Source organism: Chenopodium album, chromosome 10, assembly GCF_948465745.1.
Source record: "Chenopodium album chromosome 10, dcCheAlbu1.1, whole genome shotgun sequence".
In the NCBI taxonomy this organism is placed as follows: domain Eukaryota; kingdom Viridiplantae; phylum Streptophyta; class Magnoliopsida; order Caryophyllales; family Amaranthaceae; genus Chenopodium; species Chenopodium album.
Genome location: NC_137843.1, coordinates 18802379 through 18813604, shown reverse-complemented (window position 1 = coordinate 18813604; position 11226 = coordinate 18802379). Strand labels below are relative to the sequence as shown.

At 43.9% G+C, this 11226-nt stretch overlaps 2 protein-coding genes across 2 annotated transcripts; both read right to left on the bottom strand.

The window, feature by feature from the left end:
- Positions 1-9054: 9054 nt before the first annotated feature.
- LOC145564996 (uncharacterized) lies at positions 9055-9534 on the bottom strand. The gene has a single exon (XM_081625127.1). The coding sequence runs from the start codon at positions 9532-9534 to the stop codon at positions 9055-9057; it is 480 nt and encodes a 159-aa protein (XP_081481253.1).
- Positions 9535-10179: 645 nt separating this feature from the next.
- Positions 10180-11185, bottom strand: LOC145564994 (uncharacterized). Its single transcript, XM_081625126.1, has 2 exons — positions 10799-11185; positions 10180-10743 (listed from the first exon to the last, which is right to left on the bottom strand). The coding sequence occupies exons 1-2, from the start codon at positions 11183-11185 to the stop codon at positions 10180-10182; spliced, it is 951 nt and encodes a 316-aa protein (XP_081481252.1).
- Between the last annotated feature and the right edge of the window lie 41 nt (positions 11186-11226).

Here is an 11226-nt window from a genome sequence, read left to right as displayed (position 1 = left end):
TTAGTCATAAAATCGAGTCCTAAAATCTGAGTACATGGGCTTGGTCTCGGTTTTCAATTTCCTAAAGTCCTAAAATCTAAAATCATGGACATGACCTCGTGAGTTCTCCATGAACTTCGCCATTAAAGCCCGGCTAAAGCCAAGGTGCGTGGAAAAACACCGAAGGGTCCTAGATCGAGTCAGCATCTTGCATCTTGCACGGGAGTAGTATCCCCGTCCCCGTGTCATGTGTGTGTCTCCTTTAGGGTTGAGTGTCTTCTCTCAAGTCAGTCCCTAAATTGAGTCACTTGGTCCAGGGGCAAGTTCTTGGTTCGTCAGTCCAAAAGGTTGAACAGGGATTTGCTCGCCTTTACAGAAGCTCAGAGTATAAGTTCGGGAACAAAGTCTCCTTCTCTTTCCGAGCCAGAATTTGAAGCCATGTCTGATCAAGCCTCTCAGATGGAACAGCTTATGGCCGCCGTAGCCAACCTGTTTGTGAATCTTGAGAAAATCGGCAACAAAGTGAATGACCTCGAAAAAGGGGAGTCAGCCTCTCTGGTTAAGCAGATTGAGGGTCTTGTGCACAAGGTTATCGGGAGTGATCAATACTTCGAGCATGCCGAGGATGATAAGTTCAGCAGGAAACTGAATCTGCCTGAGAAATTCTCTGCCAGTGACATTCCGAAGTTCAAATCAACAGATGATCCAAGGTACCATCTTCACAACTTCCGAGCTACTATGGCCATCAAAGGGGTCCCTCAGGAATTGTTCTCTATGGTTTTCCCCATGTCTCTTGAACCTGTCTGCTAGAAATGGTTCTACTCCCTGCGCGAGAAAGAGGTTGCAGCCTGGGAAGATGTGACTAAAGCCTTCCTCAAGCAGTACAAGGCCAATGTTCAACTTCAAACCACCATGCGTGAGCTTGAAATCCTTCGGCAAAGCCAGAACGAGGGGTTCACAACCTACTTCAACCGCTGGAGAGAAATGGCCTCCCAAATGGTCACTCGACCTTCTGAAAAAGAGCTGGTAAAAACTTTCATAACTGGTCTTCAAGATCAGTACAAGAATCACATGAAGTACTGTGGCCTCGAATTATTCAAAAAAGCCTACACAATCGGCATGGAAATTTAGGATGATCTCATGAAAAACCCTCATTCCTATGCCCGCAAAGATAACCGGTGGACGGGAAAGAAAACTGACTATGCTCCGAAAGCCAAGGAAGTGAACTTTGTGGAGAGCCAGACTCCACAAGCCACTTAGAGCAACTCTCAAAACCGCCCAAGGCGAGTGTTTTCTAAGCTCGACATGAGCTACTCAAATGCCTTCGACTGTTTGACCAAGCTAGGTCACTTGTCTCCACTTGGGCCCACTCCAGACCCACCTGTGGAGAAAAGATCACGGAATTGGGATCCCAATGCATACTACAAATACCATAGAGGGAACGGTCACAACATCGAAAACTGCTTCAGGCTGAAACATGTCATTCAGGACATGGTTGATGAGAAAAAGTTGCCTCTTCCTCCTGGGGAGAAGCAATCTGGAAACCAAGCAAATGCGGCTACAGTTATGGCCATCTCTGTGGGTGACTCAGCAGACAATCATGGCTTCTCGCCGACCGATCTAATCACTCTTGTAAGGATTCCCAGTCTCAGAAGGTGGAAATGGGTGCCCTTCCCACGCCCTCCAGACCAGAAAACATCCGATGATCTTCCTCCTTCTAGTGATCCCATGGCTTGTGACTGTTGGAAAAGGGTTCAGATTGAGAAAATGAAAACCGACTGGGATGGTGAGGCCCATTCGAAGAACCGGTACTTTCAGTTGCGTAAGTGGTAGATTTTTGAGCTTGAAGACCCTCAGCAGAGATCTTTCGCAGATCTTCCTATGGATATACTCCATGAGATATGGAACCGTCTGTCTAAAGAGGCTCTTGGCCTGTGCATGTCAGTTTGCAGACAATGGGGAAAGGAAATACCATAGTTCGTGCATCACTCTGTTATGGTCTCTCCTAAGAAGCGAGACTTCCTTACTAAAGGGTGGTATTGCAACTTCTCCTTGCCGCCTCAGTATCCGCCAGCTAGCACCTTGCCTGCTGAAGAAGGTATTTACTTTGTCAGAGACTCATTCTCTAGTGACGAAGAAGCAAAGGAGAGGAGCGGCCCTCTGCCTCTCCCAGGGCACAGTCGCATTACATGGGTGGAAGTGAATGGAGTTTGGGGCAGTGATGATGAAGATGTCTTCATAGATGAGATCACCCCGGTTCCTTCAGACAATGTTTGCCAAGAGGTCTCCATCGACCCATACTGGTACGTCGAATCAGATGAAAAGAATGACAATGAGGTTCAGGTCATGACCAGATCTAGCTGCCTCCAGAATTAGGGTAATGTTGTGAACGCTCCTGCAACTCCTCAAGCTCAAGAAGAGGACCCCTAATCAAGCAGCTCTAGAAGGTGAAATCTGATATCAACATCTGACAGCTAATCACCTCCTCCTATGAGCATCGGACTAAGCTCCTCAATGCCCTCACCAACATTAATGTGGCTCTGAACACAAGCCCCGATGAGTTTGTTGGGTTGTTAACGGCCAACAAGGCTCGGGCTGTAATTTCCTTTTCCGACGAGGATCTCCCTCCGGAAAGTACTCATCACTACAAGCCTCTGTACCTCACTGTGATTACGAGGTAGAAAAATGTGCCTATGACCTTGGTCAACAATGGCTCTGCAATCAATGTGTGTCCTCTTAGAACTACTCAGACTTTAGGGTTCAGCGAGAAAGATTTTGCCACTTCATCTCAGGGGGTTAAAGCTAATGATAACTCCCGCCGTCAGTCAATGGGAACTCTGACTCTCAACATAGCAATCGGGCCAATCGAGAAGAGTGTCATCTTCCAGGTCTTGAACATCAAAGCAAGCTTCAATCTGCTCCTCGGACGACCTTGGATTCATGTTCTCGGGGCCGTTCCGTCATCTCTGCATCAGAAAGTCAAGCTGATAGTCAAGGGTGTTCCTGTCACCTTAAAGGCCTCTCTCGTGTCAATCCACGTCAATTCCATTCAAGTGGAACATGGTGAAGATGATGAAGATCTATGGGGTTTCGATGCCAAGACTGCCATGATCAAGCTGGAACCTCCTAACCCTCCATTTACTAACCTCAAAGTGGAGGAAATGCTCAGAAAGCAGGGCCCTTCCCCAGAATGACCTTGGATAAGGTCAAGTCTCTCGCCTCATCTCCTCCGAGGGGGTGTGGAAAACAGAATCTCTTTGGGCTAGGATATGAGCCAACCAAAGAAGAGCTCCACGACTACGTCAAGAAGAGAGTCGCTGAGAAAACCGGCAAGCAGTCTATCGAACTCACAATGAATCCTCATCAGTACACCCTGAATGGTCACTTTGTGAAAGAAGGAGAATAAGAGCCATACCTTGACTTCTCTGAGCCTTTCTACTGTGCCCGAGAGAGCAGAATGTATCCAGGGTTTGAGGTCTTTCAGGACTGTTACTTCATCGACGAAGGAACCCCTGCTATTAAAGCTATAATGCCATAAAGCACTGATCTTAAGGCTCTAAGCCTTCTCTTTGGCGAGGAAAAGCACCACGTCCTTCCTGAGGATGTGAAAATCAACATGCTAACTAAGAGTTTGGATTTTGATCCTACCAAGCTCATCACTTTTGAGGACAACATAGTCCATGGCTAGAGGAAGACTCTCAAGATCTCCGCACCAAATGACAAGCAGCTCTCTGTAACTGTGGGACAAGGAGAGATGATGGGAGAGTCTAAGACAGAGTCTGAGTTGTCTGAGTCTGAGTCTCTCGAGTCTAGGTCTCCTAAGGCCAAGTCCTATCCTAAGCCTATTGTAACTGAGTCTATCATAACCGAGTCAGTGCCGTCTGTGGCCAGTCCAGTCAGCGTCGAACCTTTCGATGTAATGATTGCCGAGTTCAATAATAACAAGCTTTCTGCTTACTCTGTGCCTCATGCCCCTTCCCCTTATTTTGATTGCTTTGCTTTGCATGATGATTCTGAATTTCAAAAAGCAATTAAAGAGCATGAAAACAAAATGCCAATAATTGAGGAGACATAAAAAATTAACTTGGCAAGTGAAAGTGACCCAAGGCTGGTTCAGATTGGGTTGACTCTTTCTCAGCAAGAGCGTGCAGAGCTCATTCAGTTTCTATCTGATTACATCGATGTCTTTGCATGGTCTTATCATGATACGCCAGGGATCAAAGGAAGTGTGGGTCAGCACACCATTCCGCTTGATCCGGGGTCTAAGCCAGTGAAACAAAAACTGAGAAGTATGTAACCGGATGTTGCCCTCAAAATTAGAGAAGAGGTTAACAAGCAGCTTGCAGCAGGCTTCATCAGAGAGGCCCGGTACCCAGAATGGATTGCCAACTTGGTGCTAGTTCCGAAAAAGGACGGAAGAGTTCGCATGTGCGTGGATTACAGGGATCAGAACAAAGCTAGCCCGAAAGATGGCTACCCCCTTCCACATATCGACGTCCTGGTCGAAAACACAGCTAACCATGCTCTTCTCTTCTTCATGGACGGTTATGCCGGATACAACCAGATTCCAATGTTCGAGGAGGACATGGAAAAAACAACGTTCATCACTTAGTAGGGAACATATTGCTACACGGTCATGCCGTTTGGTCTCATAAATGCTGGTGTAACCTATCAAAGGACAGCCACCACTATCCTTGAAGACATGATCCACAAAGAGATCAAAGTCTATGCGGACGATATGATCATCAAGTCCAAAGACAGGGCAGGGCAAACTGCCACCCTCAAAAAATTCTTCGACAGGCTCAGAAAGTTCAACATGAGGCTCAATGCTTATAAATGTGCCTTCGGCATCACATTAGGCAAACTATTGGGGTACGTCATTAGTTTTCGTGGAATTGAGGCGGACCCTAGCAAGATCAAATCAATACTAGAAATGAGACCTCCTTCGACCGAGAAAGAAATCAGAGAAAGAAAAGAGTTCATCGATTATTTCACAAAATGGGTTGAAGCAAGATCCTTCAAATTGTTGGGTTCCAAGCAAGTGGCCCAGTTCATTGAAGAGAACATAATATGCCGATACGGCGTACCACATGAGTTCATAAGTGATCAGGGAACTCACTTTCAAGGTGAATGTGAAGATTTGTTTCAGAAATACCACATTTAGCACCACTGATCCTCTCAGTACCGTCCTCAGACAAACGGTGCGGTGGAGGCAGCAAAAAAGAACATCAAGGTCATAATCCATAAAATGACCGAGAATTACAAAGATTGGCCGAGAAAGCGCATTTTGCCTTATGGGGGTATAGAATATCCATTCGCACTTCTACAGGCGCAACGCCTTATTCTCTTGTATACGGGGTTGAAGCTGTACAGCCGGTCGAGCTAGAGCTTCCTTCCTTAAGAATTATGCTTGAAAGCCAACTTCCCAAAGCTGAATGGGTAAGGGCTAGGTATGATCAGCTTATTCTTCTAGATGAGAAACGTCTTCAAGTTGCTCACCATGTGCAAGTCTATAGCAAAGAGTGGCTAGACACTTAAACAAGAAAGTAAAGCCAAGCAAAGTCAAAGAAGAGGACTTAGTCCTCAAAGCCTTGAGAAAGACGGTCATAGATCCAAGGGGAAAATTCAGACCCAACAGGAATGGACCATACATTGTCAAGAAAATACTGTCTAGCGGAGCCGTAGAGCTAACAGACATGGATGGCACCAAGTTTCGTTCCCTGACGAACTTGGATCAACTCAAGAAGTTCTATGCATAGGACTCAGTCCGAACCGCCTCGATCACTGTCCGGGGAGAGTTACGTTTGGCCTGATTCTTCACGGGATACGTAGGCAGCCTCTTTTAGGGGTGCGGCCATATTAATAAAAAAAAATTGTCTCCTTAATTGGCAATATACATGCTCAGTTTTCGAAAACAAATTGAAGCATTACAATTAGAATTAAGGCAAATCAATACTCTAAACTTGAAATGAGTCAAACAAAGAGTCAAACACGAAGTCAACAGCCTAAACACATGCGGCACGCCGTATCGGCATATTATGTTCTCTTCGATGAACAGGGCCACTTGCTTGGAGCCCAACATTTTGAAGGATCTTACTTCAACCCATTTTGTGAAATAGTCGATGAACTCGTTTCTTTCTCTAATTTCTTTCTCGGTCGAAGGATCCCGCTTATCGTACCTCCATGTACCAGCCCTCCAGTTATCACATCAACCCTTTTTCCAGTCGACAATGGCGGCAAGACTCCATCCCCTTGTCGGACTATTCCATTTTGTGGCCTTTCAAGCCTTGCTTCTAATTGCTGGCGCTCTATCTGCCGATATGGTGGAAGTTGACTTCCTCCTGTATTCAACCGATATTGAGTCAAGTGACCCTTCCTTATCAGCTCCTCAATGTTATCCTTTAGCTGTGTGCACTCCTCAGTATAATGGCCTACTTCTCGGTAAAACATACAGTATTTCTTAACATCTCTCGGCCTTGCTTTCATTGGTATCGGTCTTGTCCATCCTTCCTTATTCTGATTCACTGAATATATGGTAGCTCTCGGCGTATTCAATGGTGTATATGTGCTGTACCGCATTGGTGCTTTTGCAGTCCTAAACTCCTGCTGACTTCCCCCTCCCCTCATTGGGACCGAGGCTTTCGACCTTCCATTCCCGAGGCTGCTCCCTCAGATGGGTGTTGGACCTTATCAGTTTAAACGTTCCTGCTACTTGTTTTCATCAACTCCTCACTTTTAATGTAATCATGCGCCTTGTTAAAGGCCGCCGCTAACGTTGGTAAACTCTTTCTTGTCAAATAACGCTTGAAATCAGAGTTATTCAAGCCGTTCATCAAAGCCATAACTTCGGAATTGTATTACCTTCATTATTAAACCTTCTTATAAAGTCCCTCAAGGACTCATCCGGCCTTTGTTCCAATGCCATCAGTTCACCAGATGTTCTCTGCCGCACGCTATTGCTAATATACTGCCCCACAAACATTTATGTCAGCTTCTCAAAGCTGTCTATTGTGCCATTTCCCAAATTGTTAAACCAATCTGCTGCAGCCCCAGTTAAAGTGGTCGGAAAAACCTTACACCAAATGGCATCCGAGTTGGTATATAAGATCATGTGCCCTTCATAGGACGTTATGTACCTGCTTGGATCCCCTCTTCCATCATATCTACACGTCGGCATTTAAATCTTCTCCATCGGTTGATCCAAGATACTTTGTGTAAATGGTGACGCCCTTAACTGGACCATGGTCCGTATTACTTGCCTTTCAACTTGGGAACTTCTTTGCTACTGATTTCCTGTATTAACGGCATGGCTTGAGGATTGAGCTTTTGTTTCCCGTGGAGTTGTATGCGTCCTTACCGGCGACTCCTCTCGGCGGTGCCTTGGTGAATTTGCTACTTGATTGAACTGTCCTCCAAGGTTGGCAATCGGCACCCCTCCTCCAGCCCGAGCTATCTCAGCTTCTTTCCTTTTCCTACTCATCACACTCATCACCCTGGCTGCTATCTCCAAATCTTCTAGTGTGAACTCAGCCATAGGGTCTGCAACTGTTCCGGCTTGCCTTTCTGGTGTTAGCAGAGTATTAAATTGATTTTCTTCCAAAGTATGAGTTTCATCCTCTACCACTATTTCAAGATTTGTTGTTTCATTCCCAACCGTTATCCTTTGGTTAATCACCCTACTAATTATCGGAGTTTCTTGATTTCTAGTCATGATCAATTTTATTATTATTTATTTTTGTGAGGTTCTTAGGCGATAGAAGTGATCACTGCCCCCTCCTTCTAGCGCCAAATTGTTTCGATTAGGATCTGACAACTCGAGAACCCGAGCCCGAGATCCGTAAAGCTCCTATCGTCCAGATGAGAACCTACACAGAGAAAAGAGATTAGCTAACCCCGGAGTGATCCGGGGATAACCACTCCGATGGTAAAGTAAGAAAGTGTTTAAGAAGATAAGAATTGATGAAGAGAGAGAAAGAAGAGAGAGAGAGAGTAATAAAATGCCACCACTAATTATGGGATTAAACCTGATATTTATAGCAGTTCCAGATGAAAGGTGGCTATATGGAATGCAGACCATTTCTTCTGTCTTTGAGCAGCAAGAATTTTCCGATGAAGATCTTATCAACCTTGAGCCTACTGCCGATGACGGCCCCTCAGACCCCAGCATCCTAAACTCTCCCGAGCCTGAAAATCTGCAAGCTTGAAGGGGCGGGCAGTCATCACCAACGTCATCTTGCGACTCTTGTGTTATGGGGCCTTATCTGCCATGATTTTAGACATTGAACTTTTTTTTTTGTATAATTATTTTTTGACAATGTTGTTTTATCGGCATATACCCTTTTTTGTGGTGATGCGATTGTCATTCGTAACTTTTTCTTTTCGCAAAAATTTTTAAGTTCTCTGCTTACCTGTTATTTATTTATTATGCTTTCGTTAAGCGCTTCGCAACAATCTCTATGCCTTTATTAGCAATTTATCAACATGCTTAACGATTATATCGGCTTTGTAATTATATCTACTTCATAATTAATCATACTTTGTAATCAACATGCCTAACAACTTTACTTGTAATGCCAAACAACTTTTACTTGCGGGCTACTTTAGGCACCCTCTTCTCTTATATCTCTTGCTCCCCTAGTGCGTGTATCTGTAGTACAAATATGTGCACTAGGTATTTTATACATGGAGCTTTTGAATCATTTTGTTTTATTTGCAGTTGCTACTTCAGAGTATAATGCTGGTCACTTACTGGTCTATTTTCATAGTCAGTTAAGTACTCTTCTCGGCGATTGTTATCATAGTTGTGCCTCAAATCGGCACATACTATGAGTCGATTTTGCCGGTATTACATTTTGAACCAGCAACCTTGTGAGTTAACGAATATAACTGATCAGGTTATAAGTGCGTTATCTTCACGGAAGCAGTTTTAAGCTGTCCGTCCCACTTAATGATGGTCTGTTAAGTGGAGGATGCCTGTTTCATGCGCAATAAAGGATAATTGTCTTTTTTTTTTATTACTCGTATCGTTTACGCTGTATCAATTATATACATATAAAAGTAATTTATACTACTTCTTCAAACATAATACTTCTTAAGCACTGCTGTATTCCAGACATTTTTTAATGGTTTTCCTTCCATTGTTTCTAAGTAAAACGACCCTTGCATCACCATATCTGTAATCCGACATGGTCCTTCCCAGTTTGCTGTTAACTTTCCGTCTTCATTTCCCTTTTCCGTTGCTGATGTTCTGCTCAACACCAGATCTCCTATACTCAGAGGTCGATAGTTGACTCTTTTGTTGTATGACCTTGACATTCTGTTTTTATAAGCTGCTGATTTAATTGTCGCTTTCTCACGTAATTCTGGCAGGAAATCCAGTTGTTGTCTTAGTAGCAAGTCATTCTGTTCTTCACAATAATGCTGGATTCTGAATGTCGGCAATCCCACCTCTGCCGGAACCACTGCTTCTATCCCAAAGACTAAGTTGAAAGGGGACTCACCTGTTGCTTCCCTAACTGTTGTTTTGTTTGCCCATAATATCTCAGCCCTTTGCATCTTCTATTTTCTTCTTTATTGCCATTATGATCTATTTATTCGCCGCTTCTGCCTGATTGTTTGATTGTGGATGACATACCATAGCATAGGCAAATTTGACCTTATACATAGCCAAAAGATCCTTTACCGGCTTATAGTCAAACTGAGATCCGTGATAGAAAACCATTTCCATTGGAAACCCAAACCTTGTAAAAATATTCTTCCAAATGAACTTTTTCACCTCAGATGCTGATATCTTTGTTACTGGTTCAACTTCTATCCATTTTGTGAAATAATCTATGCCAACTAGGAGGAACTTTCTTCCTCCTGTTGCTGACGGAAACGGCCCTACTATATCCATTCCCATTATGCAAAAGGGATTGGATTAAGTATCGGCATCAAATCATTTGGCGGTTGGTTGATTGTCAGGGCAAACGTTTGATATTTTTCACATTTCTTTACGTATTGGGAGGCATCTTCATTCATTGTTGGCCAATAATACCCCCTTATCATTGCTTCTTGTGACAGAGCTCGGCCACCGAGGTGATTCCCACATGATCCCTCATGTATCTCTTCAATGAGTCTTGCGGACTCATAATCTGTTATGCATCTTTGTAACAGCAATGAGAATCCTATCTTATATAACTGCACCTGGTGCATGATGAATCACACACTATCCTTTCTCAGTTTTTTGGACTCTCCTTTATCTATTGGCAGTGCTCCATGAAGGAGGTATGCCAATATTTTATCATACCATTGGCTGTCGTTATCAACACAAAGAATTTGCTCTGATATCTCATCTATACTTCTCTGCTTCAAGACCTCCACCATGATTGTTCTTTCTAGGTCATTAAAGCTTGAGCTGGCTAATCTTACCAGAGCATCAGCCTGTGCATTTTGCGCTCTCGGCACTAGCTTTACCTCGAAATATTGTAACTGTGCTGTTAACTGATTAATCTTTTCGAGATACTTTATCATTGTTGACTCACGTGCTTCATACTCTCCACTAAACTGGCTGTATACTAATTGAGAATCAGTCTTTAGGATCAGACGCTTTGCTTCTGCCGCTATCGACAGCTGAATACCTGCTATGGCTGCCTCATATTCAGCTTCATTGTTAGTAACCTTGAACTTAAACTTCAGAGCATACTCAAAAGTTCCTCCATCTGGGGCTGTTATCACAATACCTGCCCCAGATCCAGTTAACGTCGCTGACCCATCCACTGATACCTGCCATGTTCCTAACCTATGAAGTTTCCACAATGAAATCCGATAAGGCATGTGCCTTAATTGATATCTTAGGCTTATAATGCAACTCATACTCCGACAATTCCACTGCCCATTTCAACAATCGGCCTGACGTATCCATCTTTTGCAATGACTTTTCATGTGGATGATTTGTTAGCACCTCTATCGGATGAGCATCAAAGTAAGGTCGTAGCTTTCTGGCCGCAATCACTACTGCTAGTGCCATCTTCTCTATTATTGGATATCTTCGTTCTGCCGCATTCAAGACATGGCTAACAAAATATATCGCCATTTGTTGTTTTTTCCTTTCAACCAGCAACACTGCAGCCACTGTTTTTGGTGAGGCCGAAATGTATATCTGTAGCTGTTCACCCCGTTCCGGCCTTGTAACTGTTAGAAGGGATCTTAAATGATTTCTCACCATTTCCAGAGCTTCAATCTGATCCTTTCCCCACTCAAACGCCT